This window comes from Notolabrus celidotus, chromosome 4, assembly GCF_009762535.1.
Source record: "Notolabrus celidotus isolate fNotCel1 chromosome 4, fNotCel1.pri, whole genome shotgun sequence".
Classification (NCBI taxonomy): Eukaryota; Metazoa; Chordata; class Actinopteri; order Labriformes; family Labridae; genus Notolabrus; species Notolabrus celidotus.
In genome coordinates, this window is record NC_048275.1 from 8,685,201 (window position 1) to 8,699,406 (window position 14,206).

A 14,206-nucleotide genomic window follows, 5' to 3' on the forward strand; every position below is an offset into this window, starting at 1 on the left:
AGAGGTTTCCCCCGCTGTGTATGGTAATGTGCTATCTAATAGATTTCCACTCTCCTCTGAGATCCTTTAATCAAGAGGATTCTCTAAGGATTTTCCTTCCTGGCAGATTTTGAGACATGAATAATTAGTCTTCCTGCAGCCCCGAAATTAGTTGATTTCCGGCTTAATTGTTATTGTTTTTGACTTTCAAAGGGAGCATGTTGGCAGCAGTAGCATAAAATGAACATGTGAACAAAGCATCTCAAAAATATCAATGTTAATTGCTTTAAACAGACTGTGAGGTGTAGGTGCAATGTGATGTTGTCAGCAGCCCTCACTTTAAATTAGGATCTCCTCTCTGTGGGGTCAGGTCTGCTAGCAGGTAACCGCAGTGGCATCGTCACCGGCATATTTCATCAGGACAAAAAAAAAAAAAGACACACAGGATCTTGTGGATCTTCTGCACTTGTGTTCTCTTGAGAGTACAATTCATCAAGGTGGAGGCAAAACAAAACAAGAGCCAATATGAATAATGAAACACTTGTCAGGAGAGAGAGCAGCACTGTTGGAGGAGGTTCAGATTCAAAGGCACAATAAAAGAAAAGATGAAATATGATGAATTCACTTGATAATTGGATTAATGAAATGGCATCTTTGATAAGCACAACCGCAGAGGAATGAGGCAGGATGATTATTTCATGGCAGTAATCAAGATCCACAGAGTTTCACAAGAACTAAAGCAAAATATTAGAAAAACCTGGACATCTGAAATTTATCTTCAAGCTAACAAATGTACTGTCCCTTTAAATGTTCAGTGACTTTCTTAAAGCATAATCTTCCTCTGTAGTGTTTTGGATGTATAACTGCATGTAATTGTCTTCCATGCTTTTTTATTCAATGTGTTTTCCAGGCAAGGATGGTGATGACTTCCTGGTTTTGGGGTTACGGAATGGAAGAGTTTTGCATAGGTTCAACCTCGGATCAGGTGTAGCAACCATCGTCAGTGACCGCCTGAACCCGCGGATCAACATTCACACCGTTATATTTGGAAGATCCAAGAAAACAGGATGGCTGAAGGTGATATGATGTTTAAAACATGCCTACATACTGTGTACATGCAGAGATAGAAGTTGAGTTTGCTCTTAAACAAAGTGAAGAAACAAGAGACTCAAGTAAAAGAGGGAAATTGAAACAAGTCTAAATACTATGCGATGAAAACCAGACAATTAAACAAATGAAACACAAAACAGGCACCAAAATGTAAGAACAAGAACGTGCCAGGAACAATGAAAATGTGAGAACAAATGACTTCAGAAGAACAATAAATGTGAAAGAGACAGGGATAAAACAAAATGATTATTGTCCAAAGGCTGAATGAATGTGTAGTTTATGGGCCATAAAGTTACATCTGATAGACAATTTGTCCTATTGCACACTAACAATGTACCAAATAGGAGGTGTAGGCTGTGGAGCTGGATGTTTCCTTGGTCAGCTGTCTTTATACCAACAGTTTAGTTTGGCTCATATAGAACAGGGGGATTGCATAATCTTAGTGATACTGAAAAATCAGCAGGAAGAGGAAGAGGCAAGAGTCAGCAAGAGATAGATAACTTGGGAATTGATGCCTTACAAAACTGGCTCTGTTCAGATGCAAAACAATTTGAAACTGAAGTAAACATGGACATCAGTGTCAGGGTACACTAAATGTTTGACTCATGTGTTGCAGACTGCTGGTAGATCAAGTCATACAAATTTGCATTGCGATTTAAGCATTTTAAAAACTTGTTTTGAGGTTTTATTTGTAGTTTGATGCTCTCAGGTAAAACTTAATTTTAGGACAAACTAGGGAAGAAATTATTTATGTGAATTCAAATGTCATTGAGGGCATGTCCAGGTGAGTCATTATAAAAAGTAAGTAAAGTAAGTCATAAATGTTAAGTTACTGCGCTACGTGAGAACTCCTGCCTGATGGACATTATAGGAAAACAATCCTGGCATATATTCCTGTGTTTGTACCACCTGAGAGCTGAGATGCTTTCTCAAGAAAACACAAGATATTGGAATTTTTCAGTGGCTTTTTTTGTTACAATATTTAGATCTTTAATTTGATCTTTCTTCTAAAAGAAAGTTTCAAGCTCCTGTGAAGAACTTCCTGTTTGTGTTGATTTTGGTCCCCCCCCCTCTTATATCTTTTCTGATCTTGACCTGCACATGTGTAAGTCATGTTCTCTGGATTCAAACCCTGTCATTCTGCTCTTTCCAACACTCACTCATCATAAATATTTGCTGCAGAGAAAGTTTAAATAAAAGAGCTTTTTTTTACTTCACTTCACTGTGCTGTAAATGCCCTCATCTGACACCCGCCCCCTTTGCAGCAGTTATAAGCATAACAAATATTGATGTAGAAATTGTCAACCTTTTTGCTTATGGTCTAGTTTCCTTTTGTTGGTCATAAAGAGGCATCCTTTATAATTTCAGTCTGTTTCATAACCAGTTAAAAACTCCTCACAGGAGGTTTAAAGAACCTGTACTCTGGGTTTATATTGTCCCTCTGAAAGCTCTTTATTAGATTAACATGATTTACAGCTCAACAAAATTCTTTACTCATCTCAAGCTGGTGTCTTAGAAACCCCTCATTTCACGCTATGTCAGAAAAGCTGCATTTCAGCTGCTGTCTCTGTAAGGCCCACTCAAGCAATCTAGAACCCAGCATTCTAGGAGCCTCCTTCACTGTTGCCATTAAAAAAAAAAGTGTTTCTCTTTTTCAAATGACAGATTTGCCTTTTTAAGGAGGTTCACAAACTGGTGATGTCACGATTTGAGAAAATCTTGCGTTGATCTTGCTGAATTCCCGTGTGACTTTTTAAACAAGATGTTCAGAGCAGCCTGCAGTCTCATCCTTCGATTACTCCAACGCAATATGAAACTTTGCCAACGTTTAGTATTAAAATCAAACATTTAAACTTGATATTCATGTTTAGAATATGAAGAAAGCACAATACCACCTCTTTATGTAGCTTAAACATTATCAGATTCCTCCCTTTGGCACATTTGCTGTCACTAGACATCTTTTATTCTGAAGTAGTAAATTACTCCCAAAGCCATGGCTTCCATAACAACGGTGGACACTGAAAAAACTGTGAACTGTCCATGGCTTAACATTTTCCAACTTTGGCAGTGTACTCTCTGAATTGTGCTCCCACACTGATGCCTAAAAGCTTGATATCAATGTTTTTCCTAGGTTGATGGACAACGCAACAGAACAGGATCTTCTCCAGGACCCCTGGTGGGCCTCAATGTTTTCAACCAGCTCTTTGTGGGAGGATATAATGAGTACACCCCTGAACTACTTCCACTTGGCTCCAGGTTCCGCCAAAGCTTTCAGGGTAAGACTGCTACGGCTTTATTACAACCCAACACTGCTGCCTGGAGTGTGAGTGCTGGGGCTTGGAGTTTCTCCCAGGATCTCTGTGTGTTTGTAAGCAGAGGGGAAGAGTGTGTAATGAAAAGGCAGTTACAGGCTCGGACTGTGTTTGAGGCCAGAACAGAGCCTTTGAGGGTGATTGTATCTGCACCCTTTAATCAATCCTCACCATGTGCAGCTTTACGTTGTGTGCAAATCCATTCCTTTGCTGATAAGTCATTTAAACAAGGGTGCTTTGTTTAATAATCTTTGTCATCATCGACATCATTTATGCTTCTCTCAGGTGACCTCATGTAGGATTGTATTCTGGGGAGAATTCATTGTGCTCGCTAATGCATGGAGCTGCAGAGCAAAATTGCCATAACAGCAATCAGACAACAGCTATGAATATCATCATAAGCACATTCAGCAGTCTCTGCACTACAGCAATGAGGCTTGTTATTATAAAATGTCATGGCAGATCCATTTGAGGTGAACAAGAGCTTTTTCTGTTTAAGGAGTGCACCCATTTTCATTCATCATCATATAATTCATTTTTCTGCTCACCAAATAAACCTTCAGAAATCAAATCAACTCTGGTGACGCATCACTTTGCCCAGCTGTATCACATCGTCACACTCCTCCATACCGGTGAGCACTACCTGAGCCTGGCGACACTGGTGGAACCATAACCTTTCCGCTCAGGATGTAATGAGAACTCATGAGCGTCTAATCAGATCTGTGTGACCTTCCTCGAGCCCTAATCATGATGGCTGGCAGTGAACACTCTGATAATGCACTTCACTCCCAGTTATCAACAGATCCACACTCCCCTGTGGAAAGGTGGCAGAGGAGGCACCGAGGCTGCTGGGGGGGGAAAATAGTCAGTTACTCAGTTTGAGCTGTTGATCAAATGACAAGAAACTGGGATGTTAGTGTTTGTCCAACATGTCTGTTAAGAAACTGATTTCATGCTGCTTTGATGCAGATACAATGTTACAATGTTACAATGTCATTTAGCAGACGCTTTTATCCAAAGCGACGTACATACGAGAACAAGAACAACACAAGCAAAGATCTAGACAAGAGGAAACAAGATCAGTAAGAGTAACAAAGTGCTTCAAGTCAATTTGGATGCAGGTACTGCCAAGCAGTGTAAAGGCAATGCACAAAATTAAATAAGGACATTTACATTTAAAGAACATACAATTTAAGACCTTCCATTATCATCATCAACAATTAACTTGTCATCACCTCAATAATTACCAAAGTACCCAGTGCTGGGTCACTCCAGAGCTGAACACAGATTCCCAGAGTAGAGCAGGACAGTGCGAGTCAACTTTAGCTGGAAGACACAATCTGCCGCTGGGGACAATAGTCTAGCTAAGTGCACAGTGTTTCCTAAAGGGCTGGGTCTTTAGCTGTCTTTTGAAAGTAGAGAGGGACTCTGCAGATCGAATAGAGTTGGCCAATTCATTCCACCATTTAGGGACAACAGAAGAGAAGAGTCCAGCTAGTGATTTTGAGGCCTTTTATCACACTTAATAAAGGATATTGAAGGCCCTTTGTTTTTGCACCAATGTTATATTTTATTTCATAGGATTACAAAGGTGAAGGTAAAGAATATTCATAAGTACTTTATTGTATACACAGTTGTGTTTAGTGCTTGATTCTAATTGGTTATTACATAAACATTTCTTAGCAATGGTCTGTTATTTCTGCAGCTCTAATTTAAGACTCTGGAGGACTTACTGTGATCGTATTGATGCCCAGAAAGAAGTCCAGTGGGCCAATGAGATCGGCCCTCTGATTTCAAGAGGGGGCCACCCCTTACACCCACCTCTGGGTTTTGGCTTATAAGAACTGATAGATGGAAAAGAAAATGTTGGTGAGGAGGCTGAAAAAATGTGTTAGCTGCGGCATTGATTCATGCCATCCTGTTCACCTTGTTTTACTTTTAATGTGGAGAGGAATAGCAGCTAAGTTTGCTAATCAGCTAAAATATCTCAAAACTCAAACACTTCCTCTCTCACTCAGACCTCCAAAAAGTAATTCACGCCTTCATTTCATCACGTCTGGACTATTGCAATTCCCTGTTTTCCAGTCAAAAATCCATTTCTTGCCTACAGCTCATATAAAACTCAGCAGCCAGACTATTAACTAACACCAAGAGACAAGACCGTATCACCCCCATTCTCATATCCCTTCACTGGTTACCGGTTAGGTATAGGATTGATTTCAAACTTCTACTCCCTTTCAAAGCTCTACATACACTCGCCCCATCATACATCACAGATCTACTAACACCCTACAAACCCAGCCACTGCTTACGTTCTTCAGGTACACCTCTCCTCTAAGTTCTGTCAGCTCGCCTTGTCACCAAGAGAATTTTTAGAATGAATTTGCTTATTTTAATGTTTGGTTTGGTTTTTAATTTGTTTTATTCTGAATCCAGTTTTACTGTTTTATTTGCTCAATTTTTCTACTCACTGAAATTTCAGCACAACCTCACTGTATTTTTTCACACACTTTTAACAGTTCAGGTCCTACACCTATTGTTTTTCCTTGCTTTTAATGCTATTTTAATCTGCCTGTCTATTTGTACCCTTGGGGCCCGATCTACTAAAGGTTTGCGTGTATAAAAACAGGTGCAAACTTGATAGCGCGCGCAAAGCTGACGTACTAACCGGGAGCACCGATGATTGCGTCTTTCAAATGAGCAAAATAGCACTCGCAAATCATTTAGCGTGTTTGCCTTCATGAATATGCAGAACACATGTAGATCATCAGGACGCGCAAAATACTGGGAGGAGGAGATGCAAATGTGATCATTTAGCACACGCAATGTGATTTATCAAACCCTGAAGCAGATAGCGAGCGCTGTTTTTGCGTCTATATTTAGCACGTTTGAAGGGCAGGTGCAAACTGGCACAGCATTACGCACACATGGCTGCGGTCACTGTAAAGCTCATCATAACATCGCTTTACAACATGCCCACAACAGCGGGGCTTACAAGCATTACTACAGTTTTTAGTCAATCAAACCAAGAGAACAAAATAATAATGATAATAAAACAACACAAATTCAAAGCAGTTCAGCACCACGGATAGCGACCGCATCATTCTGACACCCACTTTAACTTTTTCATATAATGAGGGCACAGTAGGTCACTGTATCAACAGCTATAAAGTTTAGTCAAATTGGCACAGCGGCCCACATGTTCACATGCAAACACAAAATCAATATGAAGTACTCGGCCTACTCACCACTGTGTGGACGAGCCCTAAGCTCCGCGGACTTGTCCACGATGCACTGTATGTCCATTCTTTGATCTGTCATTCTCAATGTACAACATGACATGTCCACTGAGTCTATTCTGTCCCATCGTGCTCATCAAGGGTTTTTTGGTTAGTTTTAACTTGGAGAATGAGCGCTCACTGAGCTGCGCCAGGCAGCTCTGCGTAACTCCTCATCTCGTGCTTGCAGCAGTGTGTTGGGGTGAATTGACTCAAACATGTTCCCAGTTCCATTTAAGCTGGTGAATCTTTGGGACAGTTGCTGGATGATGATATCAAGCATTAAAAACGTTCACCCGAAAGTTGCTCTCTGCGTCAGTGAGGCGACTGTCTTCATCAAAGTGACGCCTAACCTTTCTAGAGCAAGAGTGGCAGACTAAGCCTCATTAAATCGCTCTCTAAACTCCATCAAAACACTGATTGCGTTTTGGAGTAGAGTAGATGCGTTTATTTAATCGGCAGATCTTCTGTTTTTTTCTCACAGCATTCACCTTTTCACAGATGGCCTCCAAAATCGCGTTTCTAACGCTGAGATGTCTCTGCTGGAGTTCACCGATGTGTTTATTTCCCTCCTCCACAAAGATCTCCAACTCCATGGCTTCAAACTTCATTTATCACTTAAGGCCACTCTGCTCTCTCAAACGCTTCATGGTGACAGCCGATGGCACACGCAAAATCCTCGTAAAATAGGGCGGTCCGCACCACTTTTGCACTCGTTTTCATTTGCGCACGCAGTCTTAGTAGATCACCCGCAACACGCCCAGAAATAGCACGTGCAAAATTATTATTTGCACATGCAAATTAGCGCTCGTTATTTTGGATCTTAGTAGATCAGGCCCTTGGTGTAAAGCACCTTGTAACTGTGTTTTGAAAGGTGCTGTATAAATAAATTCATAATTATTATTAAAATTTCCTGAAATGCTCAGTTTCTATGGAAGCAGCCCAATATGTGGGTGTACCAGACAACTTTCAATGGAATAAAGTATAGTGAACATTGCCCCTTGCTTGTATTGCGTCTTCAAATAGAATACTTCTCATCGTCTAATTAATATAGATCAATCAGAAGGCAACACAACAATGGATATCCAAACAACAAGGCCTGACAAAGCAAGCTGATACTAATGTAAAGTCAATATTAGTGTTACTGTTGGAGGATAAAAGATGTACAAACTGGATACAGAAGGATGATGAGCAACAGATAAATTAGAAGAAGAACTCTGAAAAAATCAGAATTGAATAATTCAAGATTAAAAGCAACAAAAAGACGACATAGTTAAAGATCTAGCTGAAAACACTGAGTTTGAAGAATGATTTAAAGCTGTCACTTTACCTGGAGTGTAATAAGTGTATTCAGGATTTCTCTATTTGTAAGAACATGTTTTCTTATAAAACTTCTTGCTTCATTTTCAGGTTTCCCCTGGTAGATCTAAATGCATGACTTGGCTCACTGGTTCCCTTGCCATGAGCAGTAGTTGCAGCCAAAACAAAAAAAATCAAGCTTTTATTATCTTCCTCATAAATCTACTTTGTGTTTTCGGTGGTCCGTGTTTGCAGCACTGCAGCCATCACTTGAGTCTGCCAAGTAGACAGCATCATGCCATGAATATTCATGAATGAGCATGACATTTCCCCTGCATCCTGTTTATGCCAATGACTAATGCAGCAGAGAGGAGGGAGTGTGCATCTTCAGATGACTACCAGGTTTGTGCTCAGGCCTTATATTTATAGAAGGCCCCGAGCTCTGCAGGTACAGGCCAAAGCAAATATTGTCTTGATCAAATTGAATTATGAAAATAAAAAGCAAATATGATGAGAGAGATGCGTCATGACAGCTGGAAAAAAATGGAGATTTAAAAAGCTTGGACAGCTTGGATGTGAAGAGACTGCAGAGTTTATTCCATCAAACTCAAGAGTTAACATTGAATAAAGAGGATTTCAGTATGAAGAATTCATATAAAATCCTGTCAAGTCCTAACACAACTTCCATGCACATTCATTTTCACTGCTGCACAGATTTTCAGAACTTCTTTCTCATTAGCCTTTTTTAAGAGGAATAATCAAACATTTTATCACCATTACTGTGTGCATGTCAGTCTTTATACAAACTAAATAATACTTTTTTTCCAACATCCATTACATTTACAGTTTGATTGTCACTGTGCTTTTTTCTTCAAAGGGTGCATCTTTGACGTGCAGTTTTCAACCAGAAGAGATGGAAAGTTCCAGGTCCTGGGACAGCCTGCAGGACATGCAGCCTTCGGGCGCAGCGTGGGTCAATGTGGAGTCACGCCGTGTGTTCACGTTCACTGCAGAAATGGAGGGACATGTGTGGACTCTGGCTCGTCTGTGTAGTAAGTTAAAACGATTCATCGTCTTATTATACAGAATGGTTCAATTCGTGTGGAGGCTTTGTAGCTGTGTTAAATACACCCAAAAACCTCACATCCAAGCTGGGCTTCCATCACAGGAGCATTACCAGGGGAAGCAGGACTTTTGGAAGTACGAAGTGCTTTTCCACTGCAAGGACGAGGATATACACAGAGCACAGGGAACTTTATTTTAGTTCTTCCTGACGCTACATGGACTTTAGAGCATGGTACTCTCATGGTACACTCTAGCTAATGAATTCTGATGGGTACTTACAGCATTCAGAAGACCAGAAGAACAGCAAGTGGTTTCATTTCATAAGTATACATTTTAAAAAGCTCTGAAAAATGAGTGGCTTTTAATTTAAGCATTTTTCACAACTAAGCTCGGTATTAAAGACTGTCAATTTTGGTGCCCACCATAGACAGATGTATGTATTATAATTTTTTTTCCTGTACATTTCAAGTTGTTGTTTTTCCTGACTAAAGTCTCACCTGCTTGGGGCGCTGGTGGCCTAGTGGTCATATAGAGGCTATAGTTCTCATCGCAGAGGTCGCCGGTTCAACTCCCGGCCATTTACTGCATGTCTTCCCCGACTCTCTACTTCCCGTGTTTCATGTCTCTCTTCAGCTGTCCTATCCAATAAAGGCCAAAAAAGGCCCCCCTAAAAAAAAAAATATATATATATATATATATACATATTTATAAAAAGTCTCACCTGCTTTATTTAACAGTGAAATGCAAAGGAAAGTGTTTGACTAGCAAGCTGTCAATCGTCTGGTCTGACACCAACCCCCTGCAGAAGTTTAAGGCATTAGGAATTATAATATAGAAATAGTAAATGTTGTTGCTGGTGGTCCTTTTTGTTCTTGTAGGTCATAATGAGGCATCACTATCAATATTAATCTGTTTTAAAATCAGTTAAAAATTCCTCACATGAGCTTTAACTGAAGATGATTTAATTTAAAATGATAGTAAAGCAGCTGTGACGATTGTTCTTTAAGCTCCTGGCATTAAAAGTTCCAGGTGGAAATGCAGCTTAAGTATATAATCTTGCATGTTGTGTGACTTGGCACTAGTGATCCACAGAAAGTCAGGAATCAACAGTGTTTACAAGCTTTTCACAGTGTCTGACTTTGTCTGTCTGCAGTTGCCAGTGCCCATTAGGATGGAAGGGAGCGCTCTGCTCTGAGACCGTGTCTGTGTGTGATGTCGAGCACAGTCCCCCTCCTCTGTGTGCCCTCGGCTCCACCTGCATCCCTCTGCCCAATGGTTACACCTGCCAGTGCCCCCTGGGGACTGCAGGGCTGTACTGCGAGAGAGGTTGACTCATTGAACCTTTACTGTGACATGGTGCATGCTATTTTTCTTTATTCATTCAGAGACTTCACTTTTCAATTGTTTAACTGCTGTTTTATATTTCCCGCTCAGCTGTGGCCATCAGCGATCCTTTCTTCAGCGGTAACCAGTCTTCATGGATGTCATTCCCTCCTATGAGTATCAGACACAGGACTGTTGTACAGCTGCAGTTCCAGCCTTTAGCACCAGATGGCATCCTTGTCTACACTGCACAACATCTCAGTGCTAGCGCTGGTGAGCTTTTCCTATTAAAGGCCAGTTTTATTCTGTAAATAACTTGTGTTACTCTGCATGATGTCATGATGTTGATTTTTAAGAACATCATTTACTTTTTTGTCCTTTCCTGTCCTCATGCCTCACTTTATATAAACATATCATCATTTGTTACATCAGTGTTTGAAAGAATGGTATGTGATAGACACATCATAATTAACTCTGCAAATATCTCTCCTCCATAAGACTTTTTATTCATCACAAATGTAGCTTAAAAGCTTAGTGTGAGTTACTCTTATGGACTATAAGTATTTAATGCATAAAGTATCTGAATTGACATATTGTAGCAGTATGTTACAGTATGAAGGGGTGTTAAAACCTTTGAACATTTGAAGCCACGCTTTACAGACTCTTAACTGTGGCTTAAATTATTCAATTTGACCAGGTTTTTTTTTACCATAAACAACATATTTTAATCATACTGCTATTCAGATCCTCAGGCTTTTTTTTAGATCATATAATAAAAGATGCATCAGATATAATTTATGCATCAGACATGGACATGCAAAGTAAATAAAGCAACACACTTAAAATCATATATTTGGGGCACTGGTGGCCTAGCGGTCTAAGCGGTCCCACGTATAAAGGCTATAGTCCTCGTTGCAGAGGTCGCCGGCTCGACTCCTGGCCGGTCAACCATCCACCGCATGTCCTCCCCCACTCCCCACATTTCCTGTCTCTCTTCAGCTGTCCTATCCAATAAAAAAATCAAATATTACTCAAAACTAATATTATGTATGAGATTAAAGCATCATCAAAAGGGTTTGAAAGACACTCAGTGTATTATTTCATATTGCCAAAAGGCTCCACTATCTTATAAACCATTATAACGGGCATAACATTAAAAAGTAAGGAAAAGAAACAGCAATGTGTCTTTTCAGAAACATCATCCTGTAAAAGTTAAAGCTCCTGTGAAGACTTCTTCACTGGTTTTGAAACAGACTGTACCCCCTTTTTAAAATATTATGACAGCCTACAAGTCCCTCTGAATAAGAAATGAACAATAGCAGAGTAGAAGAATGGATGCCACTATTTCTTTTATTTTTATTTTTATTTATTTATTTTCTCTTCCTTTTCCAATTTCTTGATTACTATTATTTTTTTTGTGTGTGTGTGTGTTTACTTGTTTATTATTGTTATTTATATTTTTACTAATGAATTATCTTGTTTCCCCTTTTGCTTACTTACATATTATGTAAAATCTGGGATGTGGGATTGAAGGGAGGGCTGGGGTGGGAAGGGGTGGGATAGGGTGGGGCTTGGAAGGGGAATGGCAACCTTAAATACTGCAGCAGCTGTTCTATGTTTTGGGGTTTTTTGTATGTGTTTACCAGCAATGTATGCTGCAAGAAAAAATTATCATGATTAAGTCGATGGAAAACTCAATAAAAAAAGTTAAAAGAGAAAAGAGAAACAGACTGAAAGTAAGAATTTTTCCTCTTTATGAGCTACAAAAACAAATGAGACCATAATCTACAATAAACAGGACAACATATGTAATGTCTTATTTTGTTATTTGTAATGCCTGTAACAGCTGCAGCGGGGTAGGTGTCAGATAAAGTGAACAACTGCACCTTGCCATAAAAGTCTTATTACTCTATTGCATTTGACTGTTTCAAGACAGCTGGCTTAGTTTCTCTTTGGAAAGCACAACTCACACAAGTACAGGTCAGATAAGTAAACAGATAAAATGTACCAGTGTCTCCAGCTGGGGAGCCACAGGAGCTTTAACTAATGGACTATTAAAATGTTACATTGAGGTTTTCTGCTGCTGCTTATATTCTCATTAAGCGTCTGAATAACAGTGCTGTTCCATTTCTTCTGATAGGAGACTTCTTCTGCCTTTCTCTGACATCTGGGTTTGTCCAGCTGCGATTCAACCTCGGTGATGGCACCCACGTCTTGCAGTCTGTCGACAAAGTGAACTCGCGTGGCAGGATCTGGCACACGGTGAAGGCTGGCAGATTTGGTCACCAAGGCTTCCTCAGCCTGGATAACAAAGAGGTTAGAGAGAACGGGACAGAAGGGATGGCCACCTTGGACGTCGCTTCTGACATTTTTATTGGTGGGGTGTCAACTCTGAGCTTGGTGTCCACAGAGGCTACAGAACGGGAGCCAACTGGTTTCAGCGGGGGGTTGAGAGAACTTCTCATCAACGGTCAAGAGTTAGAGTTAACAGAGATGGGAGCAGTCAGTGGAGCTAATGTAGGGGACTGGGATGGGACTGCATGTGGGTACAAGGTGTGCCAAAACGGAGGGCGCTGCTTGCCTTTAGGAAGTAACTCATTTTCATGTGTATGCCCGCTGCCATGGACTGGCTCGGTGTGCAACCAGACTATAGTCTGTGTAAGCAATGTCTGCAAACATGGCTCCATATGTGCTCCATCTAGTGACACCTCATACAGCTGTATATGCCCGCTAGGATGGGGAGGGAGGTATTGCGACACAGAAATAGCCACAGAAACTCTCAGGTTTGTGGGGAACTCGTACGTTAAATACTCAGACCCAAGATACAACACGAGGAATCTGAAATACGCACAGGTTTCTTTCAGCTTCAGCACAAGCTCTAATGACAGTTTGATACTTTGGATGGGAACAGCTGAACAGGAAGACGACGACTACCTCGCAGTGGGACTTGAGGGAGGACGCCTCAAAGTTGTACTGAATCTCGGGGAGAGACTTTCGCCCCCGGTGACTTTTAGAAATCTTTCCCTCTGCTGCAACAAATGGCATAATGTCTCCCTGTCTTTAAACGGCACACTGATTCAGGTTTTCCTAAACAATAAGAGGATCATCTTCCAAGATATGGACCCGTTTGAGCGTTATGTTGCCTTAAATTACGGCAGTCAGCTTTACCTCGGAGGATTTGGGTTATACAGGAACGTATCAAATGTCACTTCAGGGTTGTTTCTGAAAGGCTTTGAAGGAAAACTCAGAAATGTTCATTTATTCAAAGATACAAAGCCGCTGCTGTTTCAGAAGAATAGTGAAGGTTTGAACGTTTACGAGGGCAGTGATTAGAAGTGACAGTGTAACTCCAGAGGCCAAATGTACAAATGGGAAAGGGTTACTTGCATTACTTTCTGTGCAGTAGTCAGCTGGTGAAAAAATACATGGTAATGAAAATACGCACACAGGACTACAGGACTAACGGTGCTCACTGCTTTGGTTACTTTCTGCAATTCAATGTGCTTCATTTTGTTGGTGCAACAAATGTAGGATTTTATTCTGTCACTTTGATCCAAGGCTGGTTCAACAGAAGAGGTTTAGGGCCACTGGGGGAAAAATTAAGTTTCAATGTATCTTTTTAAACTCTGAGATTAAAGGTGACATGTTCCGCTATTGGTCCAAGAGGTCCCCAAAACATGTCTTTAAAGTTTATTGCTCAAAAAACACTTTGAAATTAGATTTTGGCATGCCTGAAAAACCCTCTTCTTCAGCCCTGCTCAGAACAGTGTGTTTTCTCTCTGACCATGCCCCCTCAGGAAGTGGATTTGGCCTCGGCTCTCCAGCCAGTTGATCTAATAT

General features: G+C 40.6%; 1 protein-coding gene across 1 annotated transcript in view; it reads left to right on the forward strand.

The window, feature by feature from the left end:
- Positions 1-14,054, forward strand: part of eys (eyes shut homolog) — a 286,827-nt gene extending 272,773 nt beyond the window's left edge. The window contains exons 47-52 of the mRNA XM_034681752.1: positions 890-1,056; positions 3,221-3,365; positions 8,856-9,030; positions 10,197-10,369; positions 10,478-10,639; positions 12,507-14,054. Coding sequence (XP_034537643.1) covers positions 890-1,056; positions 3,221-3,365; positions 8,856-9,030; positions 10,197-10,369; positions 10,478-10,639; positions 12,507-13,699 — 2,015 coding nt within the window. The 3' untranslated portion in view covers positions 13,700-14,054. The remainder of the gene's footprint in view (positions 1-889; positions 1,057-3,220; positions 3,366-8,855; positions 9,031-10,196; positions 10,370-10,477; positions 10,640-12,506) is intronic.
- The last annotated feature ends 152 nt before the right edge of the window (positions 14,055-14,206 follow it).